The sequence below is a fragment of the Netta rufina genome (assembly GCF_964035555.1).
Source record: "Netta rufina genome assembly, chromosome: 2".
In the NCBI taxonomy this organism is placed as follows: domain Eukaryota; kingdom Metazoa; phylum Chordata; class Aves; order Anseriformes; family Anatidae; genus Netta; species Netta rufina.
Window position 1 is genome coordinate 41,352,808 of NC_140124.1, and position 14,344 is coordinate 41,367,151.

At 39.3% G+C, this 14,344-nt stretch overlaps 1 protein-coding gene across 5 annotated transcripts in view; it reads left to right on the top strand.

Moving 5' to 3' along the window:
* The window catches only part of LRRC3B (leucine rich repeat containing 3B), a 45,995-nt gene extending 33,135 nt beyond the window's left edge, over positions 1-12,860 (top strand). For all 5 annotated transcript variants that reach the window (XM_084282705.1, XM_084282703.1, XM_084282704.1 and 2 more), the window contains one exon: positions 11,315-12,860. In XM_084282705.1, the coding sequence (XP_084138831.1) occupies positions 11,478-12,257 (780 nt within the window). In that variant the 5' untranslated portion in view covers positions 11,315-11,477 and the 3' untranslated portion in view covers positions 12,258-12,860. The remainder of the gene's footprint in view (positions 1-11,314) is intronic.
* The last annotated feature ends 1,484 nt before the right edge of the window (positions 12,861-14,344 follow it).

The following is a 14,344-nucleotide window of genomic DNA, read 5'->3' on the forward strand; positions in this document are numbered from 1 at the left end:
GCAAGCCCAAGTGGCTTGCAGTTAAGTCAGTACGTCAGTTGGTTCCAGAAGGTTATTTGAATGTCTTCTCAAAGTTGGTTAATTGTGTGTTGATCTCATAATTATTCCATACTTGCTCTCACCATTTTCTGAAATTAGTTGATACTTATCTATTTTAATTTTTATTATAAAACATTTTGTTATTGTGGTATTTAACCTTCACTTTAGCTTAAGAATTTGCAATTGGGAATTTCAAACTCTATAATTTTTCTTTATATAAAAATGTCAAGCTTTTTTTTTTAATATATTTTACTCTGCTTTGATTTGCATCTTAGAGGTCCTGTTGTTATACTGTTGTACACCCAGTTTACTTCAAAGCACAAGGAGCTGAATTAATAACTGCTACGCTACTCTTCTAAAGCACTGTCCCCTACTGCTAATTTAGTTTGTGGTTTCCTCCCCCCTCTTTCAGATATTTTTTCATACAGAGTAATTACTGTGGAAGTATGTTGCTTTTCTTTGTGGTCTCATCTTGTGGATTTTAATCAGATTGTTTCATTTTAATAGTAGCTTCTACTGTCCTGGCTTCTTTCCTTACCAATTCCTTGTGCCATAGATTATTGCTCAGTTATTTATTTATTTATTTATTCATTTTATTTTTATTTTTTTCCCACTGGGCAGTTGTGCATGGAAAGAAGCAGCCTTGGTTTCCTGTATTTTAACACAACTAGGTAAAGCAGATCCCAATTAACAACAAAAGCGTGTGAAAGTGGATGCTAAACTACGTCTGTGGCACTGTCTCTACTCACATCTCTATTTCCCTTTGAGGTGTCTAACCCTAGAGATGGTCTTATCTGCAGTGACCTGTAACAGTTACTGGGGACCTACTCTGTGGCAATAGGTCATCTGGAAGAAGCAGCTTTTAGTCACGTTTTGCTTCATTCTCCTCCTCCCTTGCCTGTCTTACTTCGGAATCTGTAACACATCTTATTTCTTCTAGGGCTCCCTAGTGCCTGGGTATCTGCAACCAGCAGCTGTCTTGCTGGCTGCTTCGTGCAACTGTTGTCAACTTTACAAAGCCGCTAGCATGTTCCTTGCTGAATGGTCCCTTCAGGTTTGCATGCTTATTTCTGCCTTGCTGACTTTATTAGCAGCACAGTTTCCCCAGCCTAATTACAACTTCTCTCTTCCCACTGTCTAGTAAGTTGCAGGAACATTTGGATGAACCTCAAATGAGCCTGGAAATAGCAGTATGCAAAACCAAATAAGTGCCCTTAAAAGTGGAATAAAAGTCTCTAGATGATCTGAACCTTGCTTATCTTTTAAAGGGGGTAACTTGAAGGCCTGTTAGTTTCTGAGAATGCATTATTATTACTGGGGGTTAGATTTGCAATGTGCAAAACAAAGAAAAAAAAGATCTTCATTTGGACAAGGACACCATCTGCAGTCACCAGATGCAGTTATCAAGATTAAATTGCAAGACTTGTCACTGATTATGCTGGTAATCATTGAGGTGATCAGTGTAATTATCTTGAGATCAAGAAGACGTTTTCTCTGATATGATACTGCAGAATTGAGTTGAAGGAGCATCCATCATGAGCTACTGGGTAGAGTCAGGATATGGCTCAAACCAGTCACTTTTCTTATAAACTTGGATCATGTTCTTTTATAATATGGGAGAAAAATAGGTCAGCAAATATAGTGAAATTGACCTTTTATGTTAAAAACATTTCACATTGGATTCTACCAGGTTTGTTGAAAATCTACTGCAGTGCCTAATCATGAAAGGCATCTGTGCATTCAGTTCATAACCAGGCTGTATAACAGACTTTATTCTGTGTCTTTTTATTTGGAAAAGATAAAGTATTCCTATTTCAGATTATTTTAACCCTTAAGAACATTTTTTTTTTCTAGTGTAAATCATCTGGAGGATTGGCTTGACTGCTGCTGGAAAGGGTTTTCTTGCTAGAACAGAACAGTTGATGTTACAGAAAATGTGACTGAGAATTGATGGAACGTGATCCTAAACTCTAAAAATGGTTTTGAGTCTAATGCACACTAATAATTAATCTAGAAACAAATTATATGGCTTTGGAGAATACTTCAAGCAGTCATTTGTCTGTGGTGGAGCATTTCCCTTAAGTGTCTGTTATATGGTTCTTCATGTACTTATATAGTAGTAAAAAAAAAAGTCCATTTCACAGATATGTTTGCTGAGGAGTGACCGGCTTATCTTGAGCCTTTGTTCATTCTTTTGTAGACCATCAAGCCAAATTATTGAAAATACAATGATGTTTAACAGTTGATGATACTCAGCTGGTTTCTTATAGTTCTAATTTTTCAGTTATTTCATATTGATGCTACTTATGCACTATAAGTATATGTAATGTTTTGGTTCCTTTTTCAAGTGGCATAGATAGGCATACAGAATGTTGTTTATATTTCCCAGCAGGGTGTATTGCTCAGAGAAAGCATGAGAACCCTTCGTAGCCTAAATCATCTGAAGAGGATGCAGGCAATAACTGAGAAAAGTAGGCAGCATTAAAGATTATTGAAAAATCAAGGGATGGTGACATTGGAAGAGTAAAACCATATCCATTCTTTGTTAGGGCTTGAAAGAAAGAACTAAGCCCATCCCTGACATCTGTTCCTTTAATTTCCATCAAGAGTATCAGATTTCCTTCCAAGGAATATGTTGTCGCAGAAGACTTCCAAGAGCAAAGCATCTTAGGAAAGATAGGAGATAATGGCTAATATTTTTCTTGTCATTGATCTCTTCTTAATCTGCTAAGCTTCACACAATTATTTATCAGCAGCGAATTATAAAATAATTTCTGATGAGATGAAAAAGGAGAGAAGTCAAATACATTTTTTACCATGAACCCACCCCATCAATCTTAAAGTGCTGATTCATTTGCCCACACAGTATAATTAAGTAAGCTGTTACTCTGTAATAAAGAGTGATACATTTGGTGATCTCACAATCAGAAAGTAATTATAGCTTAAAATGTTCATTTGGCTCTCCTTAACTGTTCTATCACTCTGTTAAGAGAGGGTAAGATCTATAAACCTGTACCTATACAGTATGCTTCTGCCACTAGAAATGTTTTATGATGAGCAGCTGTTAGAAAGATGTCTATACTGGAAGGTTTTGGGGAACAAAATATTGATGTTCATTCCGAGTGCTGTCTTGAGGGAGAATATTATAGTTTGAGTACATTTGGTATTTCATTAGATAATGAATCCATTATGTAATTGAAGTTCAGGCTCACAGTGATTAATCATGACATTTCAATTATTCACTGAATCAGTGATCTTTTGCACCCCCTTTTTTCTCACCTCATTTGCTGTTGGCTTCTATTCATTTATTTCTGTTACTGCTTTAGGATTTCATTGTGCCATGCTCTGAGATCCTGAAAGTCTTCCATTGCTGGAGACTTTCTTTTGGGAATTTAAGTCACCTGGCACCTAGCAGGCAGCTCTTGGCATCTCCCTGGTTTGCTGCTTTATAGCATCGTGACTGCCTACCTTCAAGGTAGCTGTGGTGAGAAGCAGCCAGGCAGCCGCACTGCATTTAAGGAGTGCCAGGGAAAAACGCCTGAAAGACAGAGATTGCCAGCACCCTGGCTCCAGAGACTCGACGCCAGATTCTTGTTTCGGATGCTAAATTGAATTCCCTGGCAGTATCCTGGAGCCAGAGAGAGGGCTGAGTTGTCCAGCTTGGAGTGTGTGCACAGCTAGTGAGATTGCCCTTGGCTGCAGCGTGCCAGGATGCCTTCCCCTCCGACAATACACAGGCTGTATTTTTATTTTTTTATAGTTGTGTTGTTTGTCTGGAGGAATTCATTTGGTACCCATGAAGCTTGTCATTCTGTAGTGAGCAGGCAGCACAGAAATCAGAAACAACTGCTGTGTTCTCTTTTGGGTCCTGCTGCTCCTGCTCAGCTCCAGCTTGCAGTTATCCTCACTTTCCAGCTCTTGGAGCAGGCAGGCAGACAGGATTTCATGTTGGTTTTATCCTCCAGTGTGCACAGACCATCATAGCCTCCAGAGGTTCAGCTGCTCACAAAGACAGCATGCAGGTGTGCAGGACAAGCCAGTGTGTAGCTTATCAGAAGGTGTGTACTAACCCATAGCTAAAGATTAATAGGATGCATGGAAATAATTCTTCCTGTTTGGATTCTTTGTAAATATGTCATCTGCAGCTGGTGGGGAGTAGTGGTGGCAAATCACTTTGGTTCAAGTAAAATTGTCCTGTCCTTGGTTCTTCAGCAAACTGGAGTGTTTGGATGGGGGACTCACCTGTGAATTTGCGGCAATCTTGTTAATAGAATCATTGCAGGATAATATTTTTAAATATAAGTTAATGTATGGCATTATGTGACTATATTAGTGGCAAAGGAGTGCAAAGACAAAATACAGTTATGTTTGGATGTGGAGAGTAAGGTTGGCTTGTGTGTATGCAGTAACAAACTGACTGGCATTACAGGAAAATGAACTCAAGGAAAAGGATTCATTAAAAAGAGGAGTATTTTCTTTGTCAGTGGATATTTTGATAAACCTGATTTAAAATAAAAGTATTCAATATGGCAAAGCTAAGGCCCATTTTAACAGAGAAATTGGAGACTAGATTTATCAATGAGCATGTCTTTTCCATATACCAAGACAGTCGATGTCTTCAAGACAAAAAATGTCTGATGTTTCAAAGCTATAAAACTTCTCTGTAATTGACTAGAAGTCAGATAGAGCAATAATCGTGCTACAGTGTTCCCTTTTAATGGGTTGTTAGTTATAAAATTTTAATATTTATTCAAATTGCAAGTTTGCTGCAACAGATATCTAAGAAATTAGCCCTACAGGAGTCTTTATTTCCTGGGCTTTTCTAATTCTGTGTGAGACTTCCACTGTTAACACATAAGAAGGTTGTTACAGAAGTTTGTCGGGAGTTGGAGTGGGCTTTGAAAGTTGTGCCTTTTTTGTCGGGATCTGCTGAAGGCTTCTAGGACTCACTGAAGCTGAGAGTTTCTTCTGAAGACATTAGAGCTGTACATACAAGTATCAGCAGTTTAGTTTCTTGTGGGGGCTGTATGGGTCATATGCGAGGAGGGTGGGAGGCACCATAACATGTGTAGCCCATCTGCAGCATAGAGGGCACACAGCTGCTCACAGGGGTACCTTTGTTATTAGCAGAAAAGCTGGGGATGATTGTGGTGGATTCTGTGATCCCAAGGAATGTGGAGCTCTGCGGTGCAATGTGGGGTCTATTCTCAAATGAGGACTGCAGATGAGGTCTGTAGAACAGACTTGTGGACCCGGACCCTACAATCCACAGGTTTTTCAGAAATTGGCTAGTGTGTAATTCTTCCACGCTGTCATTTCTGAAGGTCGAAAAGTGACAGAACAAACAGATTGAGTGATCATTACGCAGCCAACAGGCCATCCCCTGTGGCTGGTCTGTTGGCTTCTGTCTTTTTCCTCTTGCCATTCTTGCTTGCTGGTTTGAGCATATAGGCTCCAATAACAAGCAATTCCTCTCTAATCTTGGCACCTTCAGTAATAACAAATACAAACTGTGGGCCCAGATGCTGAGCATCTCTGGTTAGCTGTGACCCCACTGACATTGCTGGAATGAGAATTGCAATCTTTTTCATCAGGGGATCCAGCTTTGATGACAAGAAGAGAGATTATTCTAGCACATTATTGATAGAGAAAATGGAGCTGCTATCTCCGAATTTCCTTCACAGTGAGACATGTGTGACATCCAGCTCTCTTTGCACACCGCAAGGATGGTGTAGTTGCTGAAATGCCAAAGACGACATAATTTAGCTTATGGAATCTGCACAGATGGTCAAGCCTGAGATGGAACTACCTCTTGGCGTAAGAGATCAGCAATGAAAATCCTTTGTAGCCAGACTTTCTGACTCTAGAAACCACATAAAAATCTGTAGGGGGCTGACAGTTATGCACTCCGTTTCATACTGTGCGTCCAGGCTTGACTCCACAAGCTTGCCTTGTCCTTTGCCCCAGGGGTCCAATGCTACAGCAGTTGATCCTAGTATCACGCATGTTTTTGGGATAGGACAGCAGTCCCTCTTCTTATGCTGGACATTTTGCATGCTTCTGGTTTTTGTAACTCATTTTATATCATGCCTTTGTAGTCCTGCCAAGTCTTTGCAGCTTTGAGCAATCTCCAGACCCACCCAAGGGAGAAAAACTTCTTGTACCACTGGGACTGTATTTTCCCCATTGGCAGTGCTGCATTTTCTTGTTATTGGGTTTGGGCTCCAAGGGGACAGGTGCAGCTAACTGACCCTTTCAGTTTTCTGTCAGATAACTGTGATGAGCCTATCAGGGCCTGGAGAAGGAAGAGGGGAAAGAGAGGGACACTGCACAGTGGGTAGGGACAGGGCTATGGTAGGAAGAAGCATGCCTCCTTTTGTCTCCTGTGCTTAGAAGGAGACTGTGCTTACACTGCAGCTTGATGCCATAGCACCTTCTGTCTTTTTTCTTGAGGCCCCATGACAACACATCCCAAAGAAACAGCCTTTTCCCAAATTGGGAATTCAGCTGAAACTGCTGAGAATCCCACTGAAATTCCAAGTACAAGTGCTGTGATATTGGAATGACTTGAACAAAGATATTTGGCTGTCACAGGTAGTTTTTTGTACTGCTTGGAAATAATCTTTGGAGCACCCTACTAGAATCTAGATACACAACGTACGGAGAAGGAACCTGATGAACAAGCAGGGAGTGTGTTCCTCTCTCCCATTTGGAAGATGGAAATTTCCAGGAACAGTGTCATTAATAAGGGGCTCCGATGAGCTTCATCTTGGTGGAGATGCAAGCTGATCCTGACAGCTGGGGAGGCTCTGTGTGTGTGTGTTTGAAATACTGTAGGATAGCTCTTAAGGTTGATTTTGGTCTCTCCTTTGGAGTACTTGGCAGTGGCTGGCTTTAAAGTGCAGGGGACTGGCAGCTGCTTCTCTCTGACTTTTCATGGGGGCAGAGGCTGTGTGGAGTGCCAGTGACAAACTTCTCGCGTGTGTGTGAGCACTTGGCTAAAGACTTGGGTAAAGCTGTCACATAGACTCCGAAAGTGTCCACTCTAAAATAGAAAAAAAAATATTTTCCCTTGTCTTTCGTCTTCTCTTTTGTTAGGTCAGGCATCTCTAGCGAAATGTGATTGATCTTATTTTTTTTTTTATACGCCTTTTGTTGTCTTAGTACTGTCCTAAAAAAAAATTCTCAGTTTTTCAGTGTCACTTTTATGCTGTCCTCTGTGATCTTTATAGCATTTCCTTTATCATGCTCTGAAGGCACAATAGGATAAATTAATATTGAAAGTTAATTAATATTGAAATTGTTATGGCCTTTCTGTGTGACTTGGCTAAATCTGCAGGCCCTTTTTTTCCAGATGGGTAGTAGGAGGCATTAATGCTTCTTTACCTCACTGAATTTGTGTGGGGAGGAGTTATTAATTAAATACCTGAACCAGTAGTATCGCAGATGCTAAGCACTCATGTGCCAAGATACAATCTACACACCTTGCTTGCTGGAAAGGGAAACCGCTGCAAGTACCTCACACCTGGAACTTGATACAACTCTCACTGTATATTAAGAGCAAATGTGCCTTCCTTGAGGATTTCAGGCTGTGTACATTTTCTCACACTGTTGGATGTTTGTACTGAGTGAGTGGTCTTGAGGGAGCATGAGAAGAGGAAAGCTAGAAACCAGTTAAAACTGCAAGACTAAAAAATTATTTCTTGTCCTCTTCACTCTGTAGTTTTATAGCCTTGCAATATTTGCCTTATATGTTAGGTTTTCTGTGTGTACTTGTATTTTAACAATGTACACAAAATGCCTTTTTAAGCCTTGCTGTTATCTGTGTTTGTAGCATTGCTGTCTTTTCCCTGTGCCTTCATTTACTTTTTAATTTATTTTTCCATGTTGTTGGTTTTTTTTCTTTATTTGCGCATTTCCAGTTAATTCACATGTTTATTTTAATTCTGTCTTCCACTTCTTTTTTCTGTAATCTTCAGTTTTTCTGTCTGTTTTTCTCTCTTGTCCTTGTTCCAACCTCCATTACCTTCTATTTTATTTAGTGTGTTCCAGGCAGAGAAAATTCAATAGATACTCAAGAAGCCAAAAATCTTCCTTTTGGCATTACAAAAGGTCAGATCCTAGTTCCCTTTTGTCTTGTTGAAGTTGGTAGGATGCCTGTCAAGGAAGTACTATGCTTTGGTTTGTTGGTGGAACCCAAACCACAGATATCCCTTGGATCAGATACTCTGATTGTGGAAGTAAACAAAGCTCTGTTTCCCTCGACTGATACTGAGTCCCGTTGGAATGCTTCCAGTTAATTTACTGAGAATTTGCTGAGCTTTATTCTTGCTCAGCTAAGTTTTTGTTGGCTGGATTGTTAATTACAGGTTTAAACTCATATTTGCTCTTTTTAACAACTTAAAACAGTGGGAGTTTTTCTCCCTCTTTACCCATTTACTGAGTATTCTCTTATGAAGATGCATTGCTTCATTAAACATTTGCCTGCTCAGTCTGTAATGATCCTACTCCTTCCACTCTAAAGACATTAATACATTAAAGAAAAAGAGCTTCACTTGTCTTCACTGGGGTGAAGACATTCCACATTGTCTTTGGTGCTTGGGGCCTCTTCAACACCTTATGCCTTATTTGGTGGCATAACTATGCTATGGAGGTCTCACCAGGACCCATGGTGTAATTTCAGGTTGGCACATGGACTTTTTCCCATACTCTTATGTTCTTAATGAACATTGTTGAGCAGAAAAGCTGAGTCTGGTAGCATTGCCATGGATGTTTAGTGTCACATTTCTGATGTCTGGCATTGCTATCCAGGGACTGATAATTATCAAAGGTCTCAGTAGTTCCTAAAGACAGTTCTGATGCTATCTTATGCTGTTGAAGGTGCTGGTATAGATGTGGAGAAGGTTATAGGCTAAAACACTCTTTATCTTTTGGGTAATTTTAAGTAAGTAGTTTTTTTTTTTTTTTTTTTTTTTTTTTTAGCCTGTAAGGAAGCAAATATGATGTTTAATTCTCACAATCTGGTGAAAACAGTGGGATTTTTCTGCCTCTGCAAAATTACGCATCTGAGACTACTGCAGCTCTTTGCTCTTTTACCCCAGTATCACTGGTGGAAAGCTGCTGTGTACAAGTAGTAGGTGATGAGATGATGCCTACTACTTCTCTGATGGAGAGCTGAACCGCTCTTCTACTCTTCCCATGCAGCACAGTAGCAAGGCATGTAAACGTGAAGGGAAAAGAAAATAGGTGGCTGTTTTTTTGTGGGGACAGACCTTCTTGCTGCAGCACCCAGGGCTGTGGGAGGGAGGAGCAGATTGCCAGCCTGGAGCTGCCAGAGGGAGCAGCTGCCGCCTCCAGCTTGGCCTCTGAATGGGCTGCACATTTTAGCAAGTACTTAGCACTTTTGAGCAGGCTGGGAAAAAACAACTTCTGTAGCTTGTCTCCTACTGTAATTGATTTCTGTCTGATCAGAAGACCGGACACTGCAGTGACCCAAGAGCCATAGGGAGAGATAGCATGAATGCACTCAGTGCAGTGGGCTTCTTTTCTGTAAACCCTGTTTCACATGTGTCGTGCAGGGCTTTCTGTTGGTTTTGGAGATTCTGCCTCACCTCCCGTTCCTCACAGGGAGCTCTTCATGCTCTGCTTACTTCCCTTGATAATGGTTTTGCTTTTCCAGGGTTAACTTCACAAGAGAAATGGCTAACAACTTCCTTTCTTTTTAAGAAAAGAATGAAACTTGATGGAACAAGATCTCCATGTCACGGAGCCAAAGCATAAACTTTCTGTTTAGGTTCTTGGGCAATCTCTCTTTTGATCAATTAATATGTTGAAAAGTGGTGGTGATACAGGAAATGGCAGTGGGAGGTGTACTTCTGTCATTCCCAAGACATAGCATTGGGCTAATCACACATAATGTACATACTCTCAAGATGTTTTTTCCTGTGGGGTTGCTGACATACTAAACATCAGCAAAAGGGCTAAAAAAAGTGTGCATTATGTGTTTGAAAGATTCCATGACATGTTTAATCCATGTTACTCTGATGTGCCAAAAAAAACAGTTAGTATGTGAATTCTGCAGGCAAATATAATTGCAATACAATTTCTTCTTCTTCCTGTACAATTACACACATCCTCCCTGCAGGGATTTTATTGTTCAGTAAACTACGCTGTGTGTATGAAAAAAAAAATCATTTATATGTAAATATAACATGAAGGCTGCAAATATCCAAGCTGCTACAGAGACAAAGGGCATGCACATGAAAACAAATGGACCTGCTGAGGTTAGAAATTCATAGTTTACCATAATAAGGGAAAAAATAAATGAGATTGTCTTTGAAACCTTATAGGTCAGCATTTTAGACTTTTGTATTTGTGTTCCAATTAAAGAAGAAAATGGAAAAGCTTCTGGATATTTACTATTTTTAAGCCAAATTGCAAGTGGAGAAGAAGACACACTATTTTTCATATATTCTATTAGCAAATTACATGCCATGAAAAAATTTTTTTGTTTGGCTTGCATATAGTTTTATGTGAAGTTTGCTTGGTTTGGGGGATTGAGTTTTTGGCAACTATATTTATTTCTTTTTCTCTGTCTTAAATGTAAAGAAAATTTTCAAGAAAAATGGTAGTAGAAATTATTTCCGTGGGTAGCTCAGAAACTACTGTGAGGTACAGGAAATAAGCATTCAAAAGCAAGAAGGAAATAGGGGCAGAAAACAAGGAGACGATGGATATTTGTGGTGTCTCCTAACATTATGTGTTTTGTGTAATTTTTTGTTGTTTTAAAGTACCTTAGAAAGTAAACACTTTAACTATGATTTGAACTTAAAATAACATAAACTATTTTTAAGATAAATTCACATTAACCATCACAAATTCCTCACTTACCAGTCACTTGCTGGAGATCTAACTCCTAACTCTTGCTAATGCACCTTCTACTTTAGCAAGGGAAAATGTAATTTATTTTTATGGGTATTTTAGAAAAGTCTGCTTTTAAAAACAAGCCAGTGCCTCCTCTAATAAGTATTAAAGCATGAACCTGTGTAATTTGTAATGAGTGTAGTCTATCCTCTTAAAAGTGTCCTGGAGATTTATGTACTAAACTCAGATTAATGCTAATAGGAGATACCTGAATAAATACTCTGCTGCACGGATAGGATAATAGATCATTTATTTGGTATTGCCTTTCACTTTGCCTTCATTCATTTCTATTTTTTTAAACCAAATTTGGATTGGAGTTTATGGTATAAGGAACTTTTCTTCCTCTTTGCAGGTGTGCTTTTAAGAAGAGTATTGACGATGAGGAAGTCCACACGTTAGTCATTTTTTGCTAATCCCACCGAAGAAAATGAAGCCACACTTCAGCTTTGCCGATCCTTTTCCCGCCACTGTTGGCTGAATGAGAAATGGTTGTGTGATTATGCTGACACCCCAGCATGCATTTGGTAGACCTGTGGCTAACTCGTTCCCTCTCCATGTGTCTGCTCTTACAAAGTTTTGTCCTCATGATACTGTGCTTTCATTCTGCCAGTATGTGCCCGAAAGGCTGCCTCTGTTCTCACTCTGGAGGTTTAAACGTCAGCTGTAGCAATGCAAACCTCAAGGAAATACCCAGAGATCTTCCTCCAGAAACGGTCTTACTTTATTTGGACTCCAATCAGATAACGTCTATCCCCAATGAGATTTTTAAGGACTTGCACCAACTGAGAGTCCTCAATTTATCAAAAAATGGGATTGAATTTATAGATGAACATGCCTTTAAGGGGGTGGCAGAAACCTTGCAGACTCTGGATTTGTCTGACAACCGGATTCAAAGCGTGCACAAAAATGCTTTCAACAACTTAAAGGCCAGAGCCAGAATTGCTAACAACCCCTGGCACTGTGACTGCACGCTGCAGCAGGTGTTGAGGAGCATGGCCTCCAACCACGAGACAGCCAACAACGTCATCTGCAAGACCTCCGTGCTGGATGAACATGCCGGGAGACCTTTCCTCAATGCTGCCAACGATGCTGACCTCTGCAACCTTCCCAAAAAGACTACCGATTACGCCATGCTGGTCACCATGTTTGGCTGGTTCACCATGGTGATCTCGTACGTGGTTTATTATGTCCGGCAAAATCAGGAAGATGCAAGGAGGCACCTTGAGTACTTGAAATCCCTGCCAAGCAGGCAAAAGAAACCAGATGAAGCCGATGACATTAGCACTGTGGTATAGTATTCTGAATACAATGACTGCCTTTACGATGGAAACTAGATTTGGATGACACTAAAACCAGAGGTTTACTTCTAACATTCATTGTAAACATTAAGACTTTTTTTTTTTTTTTTTTTTTCCTGTTTAACTGAATTACGCCACTGTTGAGCTTTCTAACAGAGTTTTGTCTGGGTGGTATACTTTAATTATTTCTCTGGTATCCTAAAGCAAGTGAATTAATATGTAAACCTTAGTTTAGACCCATTCCACTATTTAATAATGAAATTTATTTTTTTAATTTAAAAACCAAATAAAAGCTTAACTTTGAACCATGTAAAACAGAGTAATTTATTGAGCAGAAACCTGTCGGGTGCCACAGCATATTGAGTTTGATCAGTGCTCATGAGGTGGAAGTTGAGAGCAATAATGAAGTGGGCTGTGAGAAGTTTGAGAGCAGAGTCCCCAAAGGGCTCTTCTGTCCCCAGGGCACAAGGTGAAGAGCTGGTGAATGGTGGCCCATTTGTGGGCTGCTCATCGTGATGAGAAAATGCCCTGACTTCAGGAGAAGGGAATGGAAACTCAGGTAGGATCCTGGATGGTGTTTTGGCAGTGCTGGGGAGAAACCAACATGAAAGACCAACATTAGAGAACACCAAAGAGAAGGCGTTCTAGGTGTAGTAGGAAAAAGGGGCTATTTTTAATCTTACACCCATTTACTGCCATCCAAGAGCTTAAAACAGATGTCTTGAGCACTGGGGAGGGCAGCAGGATGGCAAGAGCAAACTCAGTCATACTGTTCAAACCAGAGCACCAATCGTAATGGGAAGAAAAAGAAAAAAAAAAAAAGTTAAATAAAATTAGTCTTTCTAATCTGTATATTGGCTCATAACTGAAAGTGGCTTCATTTTTTTTTGGATGTAACATATTTTTTAAAAGGCTAAACAAAGTAAAATTGAATATATAGGCTGAGAATATTCTGTGGTGTGTTAGACAAGATATTTTTATATGATTTTATGGATAAATGCTTAGGAAAATAAAAAGCTCATGAGGTTAAGCTCAGCCTTGAATATAAAATGGATATTTTAAAGCTCTACTGTCTCCAGAAACATGATGGTTTTCTATTTTCATAGATAAAGTTTTTGAAGGGAACAAATTCACAAGAATGTGTTTCTCTTATCATTTTATTATGGTGATAAAGGACATTTATCTCTGGGTCCCTATAGATTCAGTCTAACTAACATTGGAATACAGATTGTAGCAGTGTGGATTAAAAAATGTACAAAATGCTACTTTGCAAAAAGAAGTTTGAAAGGACAGCCATAACATTTTCAAAAAAAAAAAATCCAGAGTAGTATCTCTTATTAGATTATCCATTATTTCTGGTATGAGTGTATTCTTTTACATTTTAGAGGGCAAAAGGTTTTTTATCTTATTTCTTTCAGAACACTGTTAAAAAAAAAAAAATACCACCTCTAAAATCTATTATAAAGCAGTGACATAACAGGGGAAAAAAACTTTTTTTTTTTTTTTTTTTAATGTACACACAGATTCAACTTTTTATTTCATCTTTTTTTGGCCAGAGTTCAGAGTAGTTGTTCTTTTGGCTGACTCCACTTGTGCACACTGTTTTCTCAAAAAGCCTTTGGTATTTCTGATGAACCATTTTTGGAACCTTAAGAGAATGTTAATGTTTGCAAAGGGCAGAGTCCATCTGAAATACCTGCTCTCTGCCATACACGAAGTAAAAAAAAAAAATTGTTTTCTAAGGAAAGGAGGCTGTTAATTATGCATCCTGTTTAGTTTGTATTTTATACGGTTCTTTTTTCAAGCTCTGTCTTGCCAAAATTTCCACCATTGCAGAAGTGCTGTCTGCAGCCTCGCAAGCTCTGTATGACTTCTTGCAGGAGCCAAAAGCGGTTGGAGTAAATACAAATGTGAATTTGAAGAGATCAGATAAAATATTATACTGTACTGATAGTATAACAAACCTTGCCCAACAGGACATATCCATGAGAGGATACACAGAGGCCTGTAGGGCCTCTGTACGGGTGGATACAAGTTCATTCCTTGATCCAATTCTCTTATTTTCTGTAAAATCACCTTAAGGG